Here is a 20,920-nt window from a genome sequence, read left to right as displayed (position 1 = left end):
TAGTTTTGTCTTGCACTTTCTCTGGAATAGTCGTTTGTTCTGCGCATCTTCAGGAGGTTGATCAAGAGATTCTGTGAATTCCTCTGCTTCTCTGCCCTTTCTGCCAGCGTGTTTCTCCCATCAGCAAAAAACCTCTTTAGTGAGAGTCATTATGAGAATTATCACAAGGGTGTCTCCTTGATTCTACAGGACTATACAACCACTGTGTTACTGTGCTGGTAGAGCAGTAGAAATTGGTTGCGGCTCTGCCACGGCTAGAGTTGGAACCTTGCAAAATGCATTCTAATGTGTACCCCATTGCAACTTGATAAACATACACCCCATTCATAGGTTTGATGTATATCGTATATCAACCAGGGCTATTCCTGCCGTGTTTTGGAACTATTCTGGCTTGCAGATGGATTTTTTTAGCTGTATAGTATGTATAATAACAGTGTGTTCAGCCTCATTCCGCCAACTACAGAACCTTTGGTTTTGTTAGGTTTCAAAATACGCCTTGCCCAGACCAGGACAGAGCGCCAGCAGTAGCAGGCAAATTCCCTTCTACTTTACCTTTTAACAGGTCTTATGGTTGGATACTTCAGGTTTACACCTGCCACCATGGGGCCATCTGTTCCCCTGTGGAGTTGTGGATTTGGAAAATAGGAGAGAGAATTGTCTAAATTCCACTGTATGAGCTTTATTTGGGAGACTCACGGGTTTCTGAAAGTATTGATGTGGTTCCAGCAGACAGACTGTCCAAAACACATCTGTATGCAAGCACTGTGCAAGAATGGCATTCGTAGACATTTCTCAGTTACCTTGTTGTTGCCAGGATTATTCAGGTATTCCTTTGATTTTCAGCTTCTCTTTACAGTTCTCCAACCTTCCCTAGTCTTTGTTCCATAGGAAGGTTCTGTAGAAATCAGAAACACCCTATTTAGAGTATATACTCTGGCTTGTATTCTGCATCCTTCTGTCACATCCAAGCAATGTTAAACTTTGCATAATTCCCGATTTGTATAATGTTCTCAGACTAAGGAAATGCTCTTTATCAGGATGTATGAAGATTAAAGCTCTAGTTTTTTGAATGTATTTGTCAACCCTCTGAAGTAGATACTTTTAGCAACTAGATACTTTCCTTTAAGTAATAATCATTTTGATATGATCGGAGTGTGTTTATTTCTAAATTCTGCACTAACAGTTTGAGATTGTGCCAAGCTGTATCATGGAGAGCCATAATCTGTGTGAAAATGAGAGGGGATCAAGTGGGACAGGAGTGGGAAATCCCATAGATGTAGTCAAGTTCGTAACCTCCATTTGGACATCGACATCTTTCCTTCCTCTGTTATCAGTTGGTTTATTTGCAACTATTTCGGACCTGACTTGTAGAAATACTAAGACACAACTCTTCCAAGTCAGTGAGTAGGAGCTGCAGATCGCCAGTAACCCAAACTCATGCTTATTTAAGTGCATGCTCTGTAAGAAAAGTTGTTTTTTTTTGCTGCAGGACTCTAGCAAAGGTTGTCTATTTGTTGTCAAGAACAATGGCACCTTAAGCTTCTACTAGGCAACCTCCTGCATTTTACTTTTGTTGCATAATTTTTTCCTCAAGAGCTGCATCCTTCCTAGTGTGCCTTTCATTTAGTAAGAACAGACTCTAGTTTGTTTTCTCAGGCCCAAATATGTCCGTTATATCTTAAAACCCTAATATTAACAGTTATTACAGAGTCATGCTTGCTTGTTAGTTGGCTAGAGCGTTGCATTCAATATCATTATGACATGTTCAAACTTCTTTAAAATACTGATAACAGTAGAAATGCTTATTCAGTATCAGTAGTTTCCCAATGGGGTTTATCGTGGATATTCAAAACAAGTGGGGCCTTATACAGATCCCATTAAAAGGAAAAAAGACTATTTCTGAGTTAAGTGTGCTTTCAGCTGATCTCAGAAATAAAGGAGGAAAGATGTCTACGTATAAGCTGAGGAAGGTGGGTATCTCATGTTTATGCCATAAACTGTTTAAAACTCGAGTGTGCATCATGGACATACTGCTGCATTATGTTTTTAGTGTATTTGTACTAATTCAACTGCACTAGTTTAAAAGAAATAGCTAAAACAGTATTTTGGCACATCAGATGCTTCCTTCTTCAGGGTAAGCACAGATAAGACAGGAATGGTCCTTTTTGTGCCATATATATTTTTAGTTATAGACCAGCGTGGAACCCCAGTGTAATACTGAATTGCTGCCTTTTCGAGCGGATGATGCAGATATTCAAACTGATAACATTCAATAGTTCCTGAATCTGAGCTTTACGTATGCGTGGTTTTACGCGTATTAATCCAGTAACACTGGTAAATGCTGGTAGCTCCGATACACTGGCTATTTTTAAAGCAACTGGAAGCGGAAAGCAAACTTCAAGGAATATAAGTGAAGGTTCCTTGCTCTGAGGTTAGGAAATATAGCCCAAAAGTTCCTAATTGGACCATGTGTGTGCATGCCCCATCTGCTGTCATTTGGCCACATGCGGTTTTTCTATTGAACCTCCTGTTCATCCCGTGTACCCTATTGAGTGATGTTTTTTTAAGAAGCTGGTCAGTATTTTGGACTGCCTCGTGGGCCGTTTGTAAGTGCCTGTCTTTGGGGAGAGTCTGCAAAGCAGAAGCGAAACGTGTTCTAGAGCAGAGAGCCCAAGTCACTTTTTTCCAAAGTGATCCGTGATCGGTCTCGGGTGAAAAACCACATGTCGCTGTCACCCGACTGGCTTTTGCCGGGGCAGTTGGCTCATGTTGGCCAGTGCGATGCTGCTGGCGGTGGCTTCATGGGGCACCGTGCTGGGCGTTAGCTTCGAGGGACGTGGCATTGAGTGGTGGTGTCTGGCTGTGCCAGCCCGTGTCCCTGCTGCTCCAGGATGGTGACATGACAGCCAGGCACATGGAGCAAGAGCGTTGGCCGGGGTCACGTCCCCCTGAGAATGGGGTATCCCATCCTGGGGGAATGCACGTCCCATGGAGACGTCCCGGCGCACGGTTCTCCAGCCTGGCTGCAGGCAGGATCCTGAGCTGCAGCGGAGCATGGAGCAGGCCCTGCACCTATCTGCGTGGAGGGGAAAAACCCCAAGAAAACCACAGCAGAACAACGGCGAGGGAAAGCGCCCGCCGAGAACACTGGGCTCTTTGTAAGGCTTTTTCTTTGGGGACAGCTATTGCTGGCAATAAGATTAAATGGCTGCAACCTTCCCTGCAGCTACATCTGCCACTACATTTTCCAGGCTCGGTAATGAGCGAGCGGCTGCCGTTGTGCCTCTCTTCTGGATTTCATTTCTTGCAGCTTTAACCAGCGCTGTTCACCACGAGGCATGCGGCCCTCGCCGAGCGCGGAGGCCTCTGCCAAGTCCCTACAAATATTCATAGCTCCAGAGAATCTGGTTTTAAATAATATCATAAAAAGTAGATGATATTAATGTAATAGTTCACACTGAGTTCATGTGTTGCTGATGCCAATGTATAAAAATGATAGAAGTTCTTGACGAGGCTACCCTGAAGTGTCAGACAAAAAATGTCTGCCCTTCTCCTCCACTATGGGAGTTTTGGCTATGGCACTCGCGTTCTTAGCACAGAGGGTTAGGAAAATGGACATGAGCTTTCTCGATCCTGCTGTGCAATTCCGGACGTCTTCCTCACGCGGCTGCCATGTTCCCGCAGGACGCCATCGTCATCCACGAGGTCTACGAGGAAGGGGCGGCCGCCAGGGACGGCAGGCTCTGGGCCGGGGACCAGATTCTCGAGGTAAGGGGGTCACGGAGCATCTCGGTACGTGCACGTTGGCACGTACGTTTGACGTTTCTCACACATGCTCGTGTTCAATGCCAGGTAGGTTCCTCACGAGGAAAATGGGGATCATTTAGCAGGATCTCTACTTCAGGCTGCTTTTCTGCCGCTAAGACTGACATTTCCCTGTTTATTCACGTAAGCTGAAAGCACAAATGGGGACTCAGTTCACTCGGACGAGGCGGATGGTGAGGTCCGTGTTGGCCGCTTGTGTCCAACCGCTCCGTATTGCCCCTCCATCCAGGCCCGCGCCGAGCGACCAGCGCTGCCGCAGGAGCTTCCACGTCCTCTTCCACGTGGAAAGTGAGCACCGCTGCCGGCCAGCCCTCACAGAGCTGCTGGGGCCAACCCCAGAGCTGGTTTTAACACCCGTGAGCTGGTTTGATTTTGTGCTCACCCTTCTCTCTCCTCCTCTCGGAGAGGCAGGGGTTAAGGCAGAGCCGCTGCCGTGCGGATCGTGGCCGCGGGGGCTCTCGCGCAGCTGTTTGCAGGGCCTCACCGTCGGAGCAGGACAAATTCCCAGCATGGCCATTAAGGCTTTCGTGTGTAGGGTTAGAAAAATAGCAAGGGGCACTCAGGGAGTTGTCTTTACAGCTCTTGCACAGACAATATATATATTTTTTTTAGTGTTAGGGCTGTATGTTGTTTTCATTTTATAAATAGCTATGTATTAACAGGGCATGATAATTAGCCAGGTAATAAAAACAGAGAAGGTTAATTAATTCTTCGCTGACCATACAGAAAAGTGCTAATGTTTGCATGCCAGAATGCTGTTATTTCAGCTTTTAAAAGCTGCACTAATGAAGCAGGAAGACAACTCTGAATTGGTTTCAGGTTAGTACGATAAAGCACACATAGGTGTCAGAGCAGGAAAAAGCATGGCAAGGCAGTATATAAATAAATGCATACAGAATTAGTACAAAAGAATTAAATTACTATGAATTGGACTTAATTGTCCTAATGTAGAATTGTGCATGTTTATAACTGTGCAGTCAAAAGCAGAGAAGTATTTTCTTGCCTTACGACTTCTTATGTTATATATTAACACAGTATTGTTGTTCAGGTACAGTTCATACTGCTTTCTAACAAGTCTTAAAGAATATTTAAGCATTTTTTGTTGTTGCCAAAAATATTTTGGTCACAGAGTATTGGTAAGTACCTTAAATATCCGTGCATTGGCTTGACCCAAGCAGGGGGCAGGATTTCAGGCTGCAGCAGATTTTCCAGCCCTCCCTGTTCAACCAGAGCTTCCCGTTGGGTCTGCTCACGCTGCACCGTGTTCGCGGGCCGGGCGAGGGAAGCGCGGTCTGGTGTGCCATCTATTGGAACCAGGCAAAATAACCGCTGCCCTTTGCGGTGGCCCTGCTTCCCTTGGCACATTAAGGACGTGTGGGAAGAGGAACCCCAACCTTGGGACCTCCCAAAGTTATCGGGAGCGCAGCACACTTGTGTAAGGGCGAGAACGGAGCGATGCTGCACGGGGTTGTTTGGGGTTAAACGGGAATGATGTTGGTTTGTCCCTGCCTGTTTTCCCGAAGGTGGAAGGAGCAGGAGCAGCCATGGCCACAGGCACAGCCTCTCCAGCAGGAGAAGTGACCGCAGGGCTGGGCACGGAGCGTGTTTCTGCTCAGTCCAGGCAGTGCAGCAAGGCCTGTGCTTGAGCTTCTCCTGCATTCAAAAACCTGCTAAGCCCAAACATTTGGATGGCCATGATTTAAACTAGGCAGCGGCACAAGGCACTGAGCTATTATTCGAGAGGAAATCCAGGCGCTCAGCCCTCTGGAAATCAGAGCACTAAATTAGAGTGCCAAGGCACATCAACTTGACAAATTTGTCCTGTCACCCAAGGATAGGATGCGGGGATGGTGATGAAAAGATCATTCATATATGTCGTTTGGAAAGAAAACACTGATTATTTCAGGTGAACGGGATCGATCTGCGGAATGCCAACCACGAAGAAGCTATCACAGCGCTGAGGCAGACCCCACAGAAGGTGCAATTGGTTGTCTACAGAGATGAAGCTCATTACAAAGACGAAGAAAACTTGGAGATTTTCCACGTAGATATACAGAAGAAAACGGGCCGGGGGCTAGGCCTCAGCATAGCTGGGAAACGGTAAGAATGTCTCTTCAGTCAGCCTGCCCTTCAAATGAGAAGTATTTGCCTCCTTGCCATAGGAACAGCTGTAGCTATTAAACAGAATGCAAAATAGGGGAAAACGCCATTAGCAATTAAATTTTGGATTTAAATATCTGCAAGGATGTGATGGGGTTTTGATTCTGGGTTCTATATCAGAAAAGCAAAATCCTTGTGTAATGAAAGCTGCTCTTTCCCTTGGAAAAATGGCAGTTTGTGTTGCAGAAGGGACCTCCTGCTTTGTGCGTGGGCATGGCCACAGGAACACAGATGGAGCTGGGAGCCAGCCCTGCTGAGGGCTCCTCTCCCTCGGCGCTGGGAAGGCCGGGCTGGGCTTCTCCCTTCCAAAAGGGAGAAAAAACAGCTGCTGGGATATGCCTTTGTAAATGGATTTGTTAGATCTAGATCCTACTTGGATTCAAAGTGCCACTTCCAGGAGGCTGGTGGAAAGACTGGACCCCAAATCCTGGAAGAGGCCCGAATGAGCGGGGAGTTCAGCACCCAGGAGCTCGGGGAACACTGAGCAGAACCGGGTAGCCAGCAACTGCCTGATAAAAGGGGATCCCTTACGGATGTGTTTCCAAACTATTGCTATTGAGCGTTGGAACCAGAGCACTGATAAATTAAGTCCTTCCTTGCTAGAAGAGATTTACAGCGTGGCACAAGCGAGTGCTCCGTCAGTCCTGGTGCACGAGGATCACACGGCTGCTCCTCCCTATTGCCCCCCAAAATGTATTTGCTCAGTTACAAATGGTCGTGTTGTTATCCCGCCTGCGTACGGTCAGTAAAGGTTCCACAGCCGGTTTTTGACAAGAGTGGCGGTGTTCAACCCAGGTGTTGTGAGCAGATTGCAGGCTGGATAATTAATTTGGCTTATGTAAATTACCCTGCAGATGGTTATCGTGGCCTGCAGCCCTCCTGCGCTCGCTGCTCCGCAAAACTTTCGGCGCTACTGCTAAAAGCTTCGGTTGCCACCTTAGAGGTGGCTTAATTTGTGCAGCAGACTAAACCATGCCAGGGTCTAATGCACTTTGCAAAGCGCCGTGGCCTTTAGGGCCAGGGTTGCCAAGTGCCACCTCTTTGCGTGACGTTTTCCAGGAGCTTACGCGGAGCTGGGGCGGGCACCGAGCGCGGCGACGGCAGCTGGGCACGGGAAGGCAGCCCCACGAGGAGCTGGGGCTCATAAAGCTGCTTAGTGCCCTCTGCCTCTTGGCTGGCCGCCCTCCTGCTCCGAGCGCCGCTGCGGACGGAGAGCCGCAAAGAGGGATTTACTGCTGCGTAACTCGTGCGCGAGCTGCAAAAGTCCTTTCTGCAGACTTATCTCTGCTCTTCTTTCGGGGACCTGCAGGCTCATAGAGAAAAAAAATACTGAGATTAAACCATTAAGGAGAATTAAAAAAAAAAAAAAAAATCAGGGGCTGCATAATTCATGTCAGGCACATCAGGAGGTAGTTTAACACCATCTTAGGCTGATCTGTGGCTTTTTGTTCATGTAAGTGCTATTTTTCATGAGTCTTTGTGGATGGTGCAGTCAGAACTAGCAGCTCAAAGGCAGCATTAGAAACAGCAAAAATGCCTTGATTTTAAAATTCAGAGGTTTTTTCGCACTCAAATACTTGAATGGGGCATATAACTCTTTCTTCCCCTGATCACAGGTTTCTTTTAATGTCTCTTAAATGAAAGTAATCTAAATTGCTCTCTCAAAGAATATTGGATTGTGTAATTAGCCATATGCTTCTTGCATTGTCAGAAATGGAAGTGGAGTGTTTATCTCTGACATTGTTAAAGGAGGAGCTGCAGACCTAGATGGAAGATTAATTCAAGGAGATCAGATTTTGTCTGTTAATGGGGAGGATATGAGAAATGCCTCACAAGAGACTGTTGCCACTATTCTTAAGGTGAGTACATAATACATTTTAAGATATTGACTTGTGGTTAGTGACACTGTGCAAGGTAATTATGCTGAAGTGCTATTTACACACAGGTAGGACAACTCAAACTGATTACCCAGGCAGAAATCCGATCTGAAATGGCTGGAAGATTCACTTAAAATCACTTCTCCATGCATATTTAGAAATGGGGATGATATAAAGTGGGAAAACAAAGACACATGAAGTATTTAGACATTTATTTGCAAAAGCTATCGTGTATTTCCTGCGCTAGAAAAATATTATGAAACCTGAGAGACATACAAAGCAGAACTGTGCTGAAATGAAGTGTTTTTGGCTTTGCTGTGCTAACCTACAACTATAAAATTGTGTGTTAACTCCATTTCTGCAGAGCTGCTTGTCCTGCAGGAGTGGTTTCCTACTTGGAAGCACTTGGGCCTGAGAGAATTTGCCCTTTTCTGTTGTTAAGCGAGGGCTGCCGTATGTGAGGGGCCTGCCTTCACCACCAGTGCATGTGATTCCTGTTTTTTTCTTGAAGAGCAGGGCTAGTTTTTCCTTCCTTGTTGCATTCAGGGTCAATACTTGGCCATAAGTTTATGTATTTGAAAATTGCGAGTTGGTGATATGCGGGTATATTACTAAATTGAATCCATATGTGTTACATTCAGGTTCGCCCTTTTCCACAGCATTTTGAAGTGTTTAAGTGTATGGTTTTTGGCAAGCTTTTTGTTGGTTTGTGGGTTTTTTTTAGTGAAAAATTGACAATCTGCAGAACGATGTAAGAACGGCTATGCCAGTAGAAGGATTCATACTGCCTTCAGGAGGGATGGTATGATGAACCTTAATGCAAGCTCAAATATTTTCATACTGTCCAAATAAAAACACTGAAGTTGTGACATTCACTTCCTCATGGTTTCTTCAGAATTGTTCCCCTGAAAATAAGCAGGAGAGCAGGAAATGCTGGGTTTCTCCTTAAATGCTGTGTGATGATTTTTTCCCCAGTGTGCCCAAGGCCTGGTGCATCTCGAGCTGGGGAGGCTGCGAGCTGGATCGTGGCTGTCGTCACGGAAAACACCCCAGAACAGCCAGGTTAGTGACAGGATCCAGAACCATTAAAGAAGTTGTGGAGGACAAGGCCCAGGGACGGACACCGGAGCAGCAAGCGGGGCCTGCTCCTTCCATGGGCGTCTGCAGATGTGGTGCAGTCGCAGTAATTCTCTTTTCACATGCTGAACTGTGAAGTGTTTATGGTTGTGTCGTGCAGAAATGCTGAGTAAGTAGAAGAGTTGCTCAATGAATCCCTTTTTTAAGGAGGCTCTTCCCCAGACACACCACAGATATTAAATATCTCTTTCTCGAGTGTGATGTGCAGAAATGTTTCAGGCCCACGAAACGCTGGATGCGGATGTGTATTCCGCAGCTGTTTAGCCCATCAAAACGGGTTGATTGAAGTGAAGTGTATCTTCACCTATCTCAGGGCAGAACCACACGAGAACTGCTCTGATCTCGAGGAAAACACAGGGCACTTTCCTGCCTCCCTTGGCTTTTACCTGAAGCGAGGGCAGCGATTCGTGTCTTCCAGTCAGCACGGGGCTTTTCACCTCTCCCTCTCGCCGCCAGCTGAGACACTGATCATTGGTATTGAAACCTGAGCAGGCCAGGGAGAGAAACCAGGACAGAGGATGGAGTAAACGGGGGGGTTTTAATGGGTTTTCCTCCTGCTTTGCCACGACACTGAGGCTGCAGATGTCCCCGAGAGGGGTGAGAGCCAGCCCGGCCTCTGCAAGCGCTCCCGGCGCTTCCTTCTGGAAACAGCAAGGAGGAGCCATGGGAAGCTGAGGGGTGTGAATTAAAGCAGGAATGTTTTTCAAGGAGAAAAAGCAATCCTGGGAGTGAGGTCAGTAAAGGGGAGGCCTTTGATGTCATGTGTGAACAACCACAAAAGGGTGCCAGAATCGTCATTGTACGGAATATTTCCTTAATTTTGTAAAGGATCGCAGCAGTCCAGGCCAGTGTCCATGAGGATGAGGTGTTGGTAAGGGCTACGGAACCTGTATCCATGTGGGAACAGCTGTGCTAAGCCCAGCCTGAAAAATAACAACTCTGTCATTGGAGAAACATCTGCCCTGTGTCCAGCAGGCAGAAAGAGCAGAGGAAAAGGGTAGTGATTGCACTAAGGACAGACCATGGCCTCGGTTACTGCTTCTGTGGTCATCAGATCCACAATGAACCTAAGCGGGAGCAATGGAAACGGGAAGCGATGGATAAAAATTGTCCGTCCAGTTTTACAGTGTAGAACTAAAATCCTATCTGAGAGGGAAGCAAAATGCTGCAGTATCTTAACATGACTCTGTGCTGAAAATTAGTTCAAAAACTGAAAACTTAATCTCCTTTTTCTTTGTAGCATAGGAGACTTTTGCAGGAAACTGGTAATTTCTGATTTTCTTTTTGTATGAGCCTTAATGGCTATTCTTAATGCAGAGTCACTTGATAGCCTGCGTCTTGCTGGAAATACAGCTCAGGCTCCAAAGTGACTTGCTGGTTTTGAAAACCGGGTAAATGCTTCTCGTGGAAGCCAGACAGCTCCGAGTGCTGTGAAAGCCTTGGCAGGTAACGTGGATCAACAGGGGAGATTTGCACGACGGCTGCTGGCCAAGAGCACTCAGAACCACTGCCCTCCCGTGGCTTTGGGGTCCATCGCGTAGCTTTAACCACAGCCTTACAAGCCGTGTGGTGCAGGACGGTGATTTCTTCCATGCTCATGGCAAAGGGCATTAACTGCCCCATGAATTGATGCCTGAAGCGGGGATCTGGGGCCAGATGTCGCAGGGACTGTTTTGAGGCTGCCGTTTGGGTCTGACTCGGCCGTTGTGGTTTATTTTCACCTGCAGGTGACTCAGCAGAGCGTCCACGGCCACTTCCGCCCCGCACTGGCCCCGGTGCTCTCCACCCTGCAGAGTTTTGTCGGCACCAAGAGGTCTCCGGCGGACGCGTCGCAGAGGGGCTCAGGTGCAGCAGCCCGGCCCGCGCGGTACCCGCGGCTGCTCTTCGTCTGGGCACGTTGGGAAGGGAAATTTAGTACCCGTGTCTGCTTCTCCTCATCACGATCCCAGAAAATATACTGCTGCTATTTTAAGACCCTGGACACTTTCCAGCTGATGACATTATTTTTATTTTTGCTAGGAAAGAGTAGGGAAGCAGCTTCTCTAAATTTGAAATGTAAAATTCCTGCACTCTGCTCTTCCCAGGCATCCTTGTCGCAGACTTAGAACAGGCAAGGTGCTCTCTGACATCGGAATAGGATTTCTCAGTGGATAAAACTACCACCACTTCGTTTCTCTCTCTCTCATTCTCGAATGTGTAGAAGGGTGTTGTGTAACAAGAAGGTTGCGATGCCCCATTTGCAGTTTGCAGGATGGGCTGTGCTCGCTGCCTGCTCGTGTGCTCCCACCCGGGTCGGCTCCCCGCCGTGGGGAGAGGCAGCAGAGGCCTCTCGTGGCCGTCACACGCGTGGGTGACCTGCGGCTGTTTGGGCAGCCCCTCGGAGCCGCTTTGCAGGGCCTGGTGGCACTAGTAGTGCCCAGCTGGGTTTGGTGGTTCCAGCTTCAGCCTGGTGTCCTCGCAAGCCTGCTGGAGTCAGGGCAGGGCTGGCACCTGTTACACGAGCTGGGGACTCTGCAAAGAGGCTGCTTCTATCTGCCTTCTAAAAGCTCCTTAAAACAGTATTAATTAAAGCTGTTAGAATTAGGGATTATAGCAGAGCCCAAGACCTAGCACACCATCAACTTCTAAGCTATTGAGCCCCAGTTCAAATGATTCCTTTGAAGTGTCCCAATCTTTTTCTTTATTTTTTTTTTAACATTTTGAGTAGTTTACATGTCCTGTGGATAGAGAGATGCCAGCCAGACTCCCTGGCTGTCTATTATTTACTAATACAGCACAATATAGACCAGGAAATCAATGGAACCTCCACATTTCCCTGCGTCGTGGCCTTTGTGGTAGGGACACTGTGATTTGTGAATAATAAGCTCATTTTTAACTGAGTGAAATGCACCCAGGACTTTTCCTGGGGCCGGCAGAGCGCGGCTGTTCGGGAGGTGCTGGGGAACCGACACCGGACACGGCGGCCGCGGCCGAATCCGCCTCCGTGGGAAACACAAACCCTGTCCTCATCCGGGGAGGCTCCGCTCCTGCCACTAGGCAGCAAGGGATGTGGTCCCCTGGCAGCGCTGTCTCTTAATTATATTATCTCTTAATTACAGAAGCTAATTGTTTGCTTCTTTATTAGGAGGAGCAGATACGAGCCCGAGGACTGTGGAGATAACAAGGGTCAGTGAGTTGTTTCCTATCGATTCAAAGAGCTGTCACCTTTACCTGAAGTTGTGATTTTTGCCGTGTTTCTCAGAGCAGAACCACGTTACTGTTTGTTTGCTCTGCGTTGCCCAGTGTCTGCCTGTAGAGTGGGGCTGGTGCGTGAGGATGTGTGTGCAGCAACCCTGTCTGTTGTGGTCTGCTCCAGAAATCAAAGGGTTCAGTTATTGCAGCAGCCTGAACATCGACCTGGACAAGTTGCTACCGTTGCAAATCTTCTATTTTTGCTTTAGGGACCAAATGATGCCCTCGGTATCAGTATAGCCGGAGGGAAGGGCAGCCCCTTAGGAGATATCCCCATCTTCATTGCCATGATTCAAGCCAGTGGCGTGGCCGCTCGCACCCAGAGGCTCAAGGTGAGTGGAGGGGCCGCTCGGTGGGGTCTGCCGCGTTCCCTGCAGCCAAGGAGCCTCGTGCACTTCTGTGTGGCTCCCTCTTTGATAACTGCTTCACAGGCTACCCCCTCTTTAACAAATAAACAAATAAAAAGCCCTTCTTTTCCCTTTTGGATTATGCTTCATCCTGGAATAATCGCAGTGGTTGCCCACATGGAAAAGTAACGTTAAGATACAGGATGTGAATGGTGTTTGGGGCCATCTGGGAGTGCATTTGAGCAGCGAGGAGCGAGGCAGGAGCTCTGCAGCGAGTCCGCCCAGGAGGAGCAGGCCCGGGGGCTGCAGAGAGCATCACCTAGAGCCCAGGCACAGCAGATACCGCTTGTTCCATCCTCAGACCCATGTGAAGAAATACAGAATGCCAAAATAAAGCAGCCATAATAATATCAGACCCTAGGGCAAGGGGAATTGCTTTACCTGCAGGGTAACAGGGTTCCTCAGCAGGTATTCGTGTTTTCAGGAATGACTGTGGAGAATTTTTCCATAGTTTTGAAGAAAGTTTCAGGGATCCTTCATTACAAAAAATAAATTGTTATGCAGATATGTAGGAAAATTGTGTCTCTGATCCCTGCCATGTGATTCATTAGCAAATGCCACTACTCTCATAGTACAATGTCTTTAATAGAATTGTGCAAGAGCACTAAGTGCCTAAGGGTCAGGATCAGTTTTGTGTAAAAGAATAAAAAAACAGAATGCTAATCAGCTTAATATCAGAAGTGTCTGCTTTCCCATACTGCGTTCAGCATGTGCATACATAATCTGTAAGGATATAAACTTGTATGCACACGTGCATTCAAATAAATCCTCAGTAGACAGAGTAACAAAAGGCGAAATCTCCCTCCCTTTGCTTGCAAATGGAAATAGTAAAATGGAAACCACCTTTGTTTCCCGGAGTGCGCCGTTCCATTTAAAAAACCCCTATCATCCTTGTTCTGCAGAAGGGAGGACGATCACCAGCAACGCCGACTTCTCATAAAGCAGATCCTGGAAGAGAAGCGTGACTGCGCAGGGCCAAGTTCATGAGGAATTTTAAGCATTCTTGATTTTAATTTTGCCTAATGCTGGTAATTTTCCATTACTGTTGTACTTGCAGGTTGGAGATCGGATTGTCAGTATTAATGGGCAACCTTTGGATGGGCTGTCTCATGCAGATGCTGTTAATCTACTAAAGAATGCTTATGGGAGCATTATCCTGCAGGTATGGTGATAAATGGGACATGCAGCTGCATGAGGGTAGATAAATGGCACTCAGGGAAAAAAAAATCCTAAGCATCACTGGCATGAGGCCCCATGGAATTGCAGGGTGCTTGCTGATGGGAATTACACCGAATGAAAGCGAGAAGTAATTTTCATTCAAAAATTCTTTATTGCCACCTATACAGGCTGTGAGCACGATTATATAAAAGCATAACAAAGGGAACAAAGTAACTTGTTGCTGCACATGATAAATCGACACGCTTCCAAGATACATATTTTTTTAATTTGAAGTTAGCAAGGAACATGAAATTACTTGTGTGTTTTTGTGTATGTGCGTGCAACTAGCCTGTGACCAAAGTGTCCACAGTGGTAATTCCCTTGCTCTTGAAAGGGGAAAAGCAAGAAACGCGCGCTGCATTTGGTGTAAATGATAGCACCATAATTAAGGCAATGTCGTCTGGAATTGATTATTCTACAGGTAATGAATAATACTACTTGAGGGGAAGAAAGTGTTATCACTGCCATGTTTATATTGCTAGCCAAAAGCAAGACATGATCTGCCACTTTGTCTCTAATTGCCACTTGCAATATAGTCATCTTTATTTTTATGCCTACACAAAGAAACGGGAAAAGTACTTGCCAGAGAGAATTCAAACTACTACCCTTCATTTGCAGAATTATTGTAACAATTAGAAAACAAGCTTAAGACATGCCACTAGAATCTACTCTAATTTTCTTCATCGTCACAGCATATTGGATTTGAGTACGTCTTGAGACATTGTCGTAAGCTTCTTACTTTGCTGTGCAAAATGAGTTCAGCTATTAAAAATGCCAAAGAGGGGTGGGCTGGTAAGAAACTTGGGTTTTAGACTCACTGCTTCTTTGTCTTGTCTGTCCATGAACTGCTGGCCTGGTAAGTGCTGAGCAGCTCCCGAGCAGACGGCGTGTTCGGGAGCTTGCGTTGGAGTCGAAGGATACGCAGCAGCTGAGGGTTTCCCCTTACATTACAGTTATCATATTGTTACTAGCGTTGAGTAATTTCACTTTTCATGTCAACAGTATTCCCTGAATAGAAAATGAAAGCTTGCTGCAGAACCCAAAACTGCTGATCTTGAAAGCCGTAATACAGAATATTGCACCTCATCATGTATTTAAAAATATTCCTGATGAAGCTCCCTGTCAGTTGTTCGCTCACGTAAACAAAGAGCTTGTTCTGGAAATGTCTCCGCGTTGTCAGTCGAGGGGTTTTCTTCCACTTTTTTGCTGCGTAGCTTCAGAATCAGCTCAATACTTTTTGCAGCTGACACGCATTTATTCTGGTAGGAAACAGCCTGTTTTATACGTGTTAAAAACGGGTTTTGTGGAGCTGGGAGGTTGTACGTGAGTGCAGCAGCCCTGCCGTGCGCGTGGCGACGTGGTTCCCTTCCGCACTAACCACGACCACTTCCCAATCACCCGATTGCTTTTTTATTAAAACAATGTAAGTGGAATAATCCTATCAGCGTGATAATCATGACTGATGTGTCATTAAGTAATTCTATTTATTATCAGGTTAGACCACTTCATGGCAAACTGCTCTGAAAGGTCAGATAATTGTGTTCCGTGGTGTGGAAAGGCTTATTATCAGTGCGGCCGGGGAAGGATGGCAGAGGAGTTTGCAAATGCTGTTTGCAAATGGGAGATTAGGGTCTCGGGGGAACAATCATCCCTTCCGGCTGTTTTGATGCTTTGGTTTAATTTAATTTCTTTTCTGCAGGTGTAGTAATGAGATAAGGGGAAGCTTTTTTACAAGGTTGTTGAACTCTGATACATTCTTACTGCCAGCTGAAGATTTTTGAATATAGATTTATTCTGCCCTCAGTTTATTCAGCAACAAAATATGAGAAATACTGGCAGTCTTTACCTCTACTGAAACGGGAAAGAAAACTTGATGGTGCCTTTTCTGTCTGAGCCAGGGACAGTTGTCTTGTCTGCTGGGGCCTTCAGTAAGACCGAGGAACTTGAGTCCTGGCCTGTGCGATTTGCAGGAGAAATGATGTTTTTATTTCTTCTTTTCCTTGAAAAATGCCACAAACCTCCTTGCCTGCAATTGATTAAAAGGGGAAAATATTATTGTGGAAGAACTGTGAACATACCTTTAAAAGAGGTTATTTATATGGTGGATTTTTTATTTTATTTTGAAAAGGTGTTTCCCTTAAGCTGTGCTCACAGCAGGGAATGGAAAAAGCGCTCATTAACTGTGATAAAATAAGGCCATAAATAGTTAAGAGTAACTCTGGAAATACAGCTCCCATCATTGGGTGCTTGTCACTGTGTCGGTGCAGAGCCCTGCGCTGTTCAGTGAGCATCGTCACGGGGAGACGGAGCAGGGAATCACTGCTGCATGTTGGTGTGAGGAAATTTGTCCTTCCAGCTATGAATGCTTGGCAGAATCCAAAAGGCTTCATGGTGACGTCTTCACATTTTTCTAGAGAAAAGAATAGAAAATCGGCACGTAATGAAAGTTTAAGAACGGTAAAACCTGGAGCGGGCATCGACCCCCGGGCTCTGCCCAGGCTGCAGCGCGGCTGCGAGTTTCCTTGGGAGGCCAAAACGCAGAGCTCGGCGTCCAGGCAGCCCCTTCCTGCACCCGCGTTCTTGGCTCGGCCCAGTGACCAACCTGTAAAACTGGCAGGGCTGTTCCCTAAGGCCTGTGCAGGTCCAACCCCTCATTACCTGGGAGGACGGCCCGAACGCTCCCAGGTGTTTGCTGGTGTCAGGATGGCGCCAGAAAAACACGGGCTGGGTTTGGAAAGTCGAAGACTTTTTTTCTGCTTATCATCCCGAAAAAAAAACATTTCCCGCTTCCCAATGTGCGGCAGTCGTGTTAATGCAGCAGAAGGAGCAAAGCTGGCGTTAGTGGCAGATTTAGGAGAGCAGGACTCGTATCTGCAATGTGATGGAAACACCTCGGTGCCTGGTTTTGCTGTGGACGGGCTGTTTCGTGCCCCGTCGGCGCAGGCGCCCTGGCCGTGACCGCTGCGTTTCCCTCTCGCCCAGGTCGTGGCCGACACGAACATCGGCGCCGTCGCTGCGCAGCTGGAGAGCCTGTCCGCAGGCTGCGGCCTGCCCGGCGCCGCGGAGCGTCCCGCCGAGGAGCCGCGGTGAGTGCCGGCGCCGGCCGCGCCGCACGGGGGTCCCTTCCCGTTGCCCCTCTCTCGTCTCACTTTCTGTCACCTTTAAGATGCATCTGCTGCCTTCCCTGAGCTGATTCCAGTAATGGAAACTGCCTGAGTAAATAAGCACAAAGTGGGTTTCCAAGCGCCTGCTCTTGAGCTTTTCCCCAGCCTGGCCACTCTGCTCTTCTCGTGTGGTACCTGGCGGGGGGCTCTGCTTTTCTCTTCGGCTTCTTTTTCCGAGTGAGTTAGGATCACGGGAGCTCAGCACAAAGTGGAACACGAGATGCTCAAAGAACTGCTATCAGATCACTCTTTCCAGACATGTCCAAGAACCTCCTTTATCTTTCGAATGTGCTTAGCTCTACAATTCTAAAATGTGTGCTTAATAAATTTGTACATATTGCATTTTTTTAATATGGTGGTAGAAATTAGAGATCTCCTCCTCCCACGGGCATACAGCATCCTCCATTGTGTTTTTTAGCACAGCTTTTACAGCATTCCACTTAGGTTTAAATTCAGTTGATCTTCATTTTGGTTCGTTTGTATTATTATGTTCTTAATTTCGTTTTTTTTATTCATTATATTTATTTTAAGAAGCTGAGATGCAAGTTGCTGCCCTGTCTCAGGGGTTTTGAATATAAAAGTTAAGCTATATATGCTGCATTCTCTGGTCTTACCAAGTGAGATACTGGTTTTATGGCTGCTCTCAAAGGAGAATTACTTGCCTCACAAAAGGATTTGTATTCTCTTTTCTTTAAAAATAGTCATGAAATCTGAATTATGAAATTATGCAACTGAACTAGATAGGCATACGCATTCATTCTTTCCTTAAAGAAATGGCAAGATACTACTCATAGACTGTGGCTTGTTCAGGAGAAAGGTGCCAAACAGCTCATAATTCTTTCTAAATATGTAGAAGCAACTCTCTAAAACCCGAGCTGGGTGTAGAGGTGCAAGTGGGCCCGGTTCACCTAATCCCGTGCTCAGTGCAGGCGGGAGCCCCGGGCCTGGGGAAGGCTCCGAGCGCGGAGCTCCCGGAGCCGCGGGCGCCGCTCAGGGCATTGGGCTGCCTTGGGAACAGCCACGAGGGCCCGCGGGATCGCTGGGGCCGCAAACACGAGCGGTTCCGGTTGCATTCTCTCTGTCAGGCTCATCCCTCCAAAGTCACAGAATAAAACTGTGCTGCCAGGGAGGTGTTGCAGGTCCTGCTTATCCATACTGGATATCGCTGCTGCAGCACAAAGTGCTCTTGTCGTGCGCTTTGCAGTAAGTATTTTCAAAGTGAGCAATGGAAGCGCGCGGAGCCGCTTGTGAGCTCAGGGGGTCACGAGCAGCTTGTCTCAGCACAGGGACAGAGTCGTGGCTTGTGACTGTGTGAAAACCTTTGTCATAGATAAATGTGTCTCTAAGCGTTCCTTCTGCAGAGAGTCCCAAGAGACAGACCTTGCTCTTCTAAGTGATATTTATTGTGTTTTCAGAGCACCTCAACCTAAGATTATTACTTTGGAGAAAGGCTCTGATGGACTGGGATTTAGTATTGTAGGGGGGTATGGAAGTCCCCATGGAGACCTGCCCATTTATGTCAAGACTATATTTGCCAAGGTATCTCTTCTTTTGTTGTTTTCTCCCTTTTTCTATACTATCTTTAAAACTAAGCATAAGATGTAGCATGGATAATATATCTGTAGCCCAAAGCAGCTGTCTGGGTGTGTGTATGGGGAGGTCAGTAACTGGACCCTGAACTCGCAGCTGGCTTCTCAGAGGAAGTGTTTATATTTCACATTACCGATGGCAGCAAGATACTTTATCTCGGCAATATTGCTCTGTGTACTTGGGAAGCATCTCTCTCTCTCCATTAAAATATTTATAAGGCCGTTTTGTATGTGGAAGTACTGCTGAAGTGCTTTACAGAGGGATCATTTCTTTCCCCCGTACACACGAGGTTGCAGAGATGACGTGTCTTTGTGGCTGGACTTCAGCTGCAGACCCCGTGCCCAGGTAGTCACCTCGTGAGCAGGCGCTGACAGGAGCAGGGAAGAAGCCGGCGCCGTGGCGGTGGCTCTCGCGGCGGCACTGCCTGTGGTTCCTCGCTTGCTTCCAGCTTCTCCCTCGTGCAGCTCCATGCCTCAACACGTGCTGCTCCTCACAACCCTCTGGTCTCCCTTCCCGGAGCCTCCTGGAGGGCGTCCGGGCGCTCCGTCCGCGCGGTGCCCGTAGGAGCTGCCCCGCGGCCGGCACGAGATTGGCTCCCCCATCGCCTCGCGGAGCTGCTGCCCCTGGAGCCCGGGCGCCTCGTGCCGGCGCCGCCGCTCTCCCAGCGGGGTCCGGGCGGCAGAGTCGCCCTCCGCCCTTCGGAGGCTCCCGGCTCCTCACGCGGAGGAAGGGGCAGAGCGTCCGCTCCAGCCCTCGGAGCCGCCGGGGAGCAGGCGCCGCACGGGGACCACGGGGAACCCGCACGGAAACGCTGCTGCTCTCCCGCTGCGGCGAGCAAGGAGGAAGGGGCCGCATGGTCCCGCTCGTCTGGAGGAGGCAAAATACCCCCAAGTGGCCACAGGCAGCGAGGGAGAGAGGCCCCTTTTCCTACCCAAGCAGCTGCTGGGAATATTTTCAGCTTCTGTCAACAAGATACTTTAGCCAGAACTATGTGAAAGGAATTTTGGAAATGGGGTGGGAAAATGGGGGGCACATGCCTAAAGCAGCTTTGAAGTCAGTCACACCAAAATGGCCTGTTCTTATTTGCTGTCCCTTATGCCGGCATCTCTGATGGGGAAGGTGACACAAGTAAGGAAATTTCATGTGAAGGTGGCTGGGAAGTTTTCTCTCTCCCCCTTCTACAGCGCTAGGAATAAAGAATGCAAATATTTTGTCTTTCCTCAATTTTCAGTTATTGGCATGGGAATATAGTTGTGTCCTTAAATAGATGTGTACAAGTGCGCGGCGCTCCCTGGCTGTGAGTCCATGGAGAAATCCCCAATTCCGCGGGCAGAGCAGGGCAGGAGCTCGGGAGCCGCTCGGAGGAGCCGCTCCGTCACCGCGCGGAGAGTCGCGACGTTCCCGGCGCGGGTTCCGCGGGGCGTCCCGGGCTGCTCCCTGTCCCTGTGCTCGGCCGCGCCGCCCTAATGCGTCGCTGTCCCCCGCAGGGAGCCGCCGCGGACGACGGCCGACTGAAGCGCGGCGACCAGATCCTGGCGGTGAACGGGGAGGCCCTGGACGGCGTCTCGCACGAGCAGGCCGTGGCCGTGCTCCAGCGCCAGAAGGGAACGGTCACGCTCACCGTGCTCTCGTGACGGCGGCGCTGTCGAACGGCCATCGCAGAGCATCGCAGCGCGCTCATAGCCCCGAGCGGGACGGAAAGCGCCCAACAACAGGAATGAACCTGTGTCCCCCATCGCCAGACCTGCTCCTGTGCATCTGCAGCCCCACCAGGCCCTCCACGTTTATCAGTTGGTCTTTCTGCCCTGCTCTCCTGCTTCTGGTGGCTTTTGAGTTTTCTCTGAACAAATTTCGTTAGGAAACTTCAAAGAATAATGTCCTTGTTGCTCTCTTTGTGCACGGGTTTATCCCCGCCAGGCCCAGCCCCAGTTCCAACTGCCGGACCTCGAATCAGTTCACATGCAAAAGCGAATTTAGAGCATCGACTGATCTCATCTGATGAGCAGAAATAAATGCTGAGTGACTTGTCATCTCATTCATGATTTACTTATGCTAATTGTCCTTTTGAGTATGCCAGAAAACATTAGCAATGTAATTAAATTACCACTGTTCCAAATGATGAAATATCAAATTCTCCTCTGGGAAATTATTTGTGCTCGGCGCAGTAAGTCTGATAGTCAAATGTGAACTTCTCATGTTTATCTCTTCGGGTAGGTCTGTGGAAGTTAGTCAGAGGTAATTACTGTGATGTGTCTATTTGCAGCCTTGGGCACGAAAAATAAACCAGGGGAGAGGGAAACTTAATTTCGGG

General features: G+C 48.0%; 1 protein-coding gene across 1 annotated transcript in view; it reads left to right on the top strand.

Moving 5' to 3' along the window:
* The window catches only part of PATJ (PATJ crumbs cell polarity complex component), a 129,782-nt gene extending 109,539 nt beyond the window's left edge, over positions 1-20,243 (top strand). Inside the window, exons 33-43 of the mRNA XM_088522420.1 lie at positions 3,685-3,768; positions 5,732-5,925; positions 7,697-7,844; positions 8,838-8,924; positions 10,727-10,844; positions 12,124-12,164; positions 12,440-12,562; positions 13,695-13,799; positions 16,838-16,941; positions 18,435-18,558; positions 20,097-20,243. Coding sequence (XP_088378546.1) covers positions 3,685-3,768; positions 5,732-5,925; positions 7,697-7,844; positions 8,838-8,924; positions 10,727-10,844; positions 12,124-12,164; positions 12,440-12,562; positions 13,695-13,799; positions 16,838-16,941; positions 18,435-18,558; positions 20,097-20,243 — 1,275 coding nt within the window. The remainder of the gene's footprint in view (positions 1-3,684; positions 3,769-5,731; positions 5,926-7,696; positions 7,845-8,837; positions 8,925-10,726; positions 10,845-12,123; positions 12,165-12,439; positions 12,563-13,694; positions 13,800-16,837; positions 16,942-18,434; positions 18,559-20,096) is intronic.
* The last annotated feature ends 677 nt before the right edge of the window (positions 20,244-20,920 follow it).

Source organism: Tinamus guttatus, unplaced genomic scaffold (assembly GCF_059628265.1).
Source record: "Tinamus guttatus ecotype Peru unplaced genomic scaffold, ASM5962826v1 Tinamus_guttatus_pri_ptg000153l, whole genome shotgun sequence".
NCBI lineage: Eukaryota > Metazoa > Chordata > Aves > Tinamiformes > Tinamidae > Tinamus > Tinamus guttatus.
Note: the sequence above shows the minus strand (reverse complement) of the source record. Positions and strands in the feature narration are given on the sequence as shown.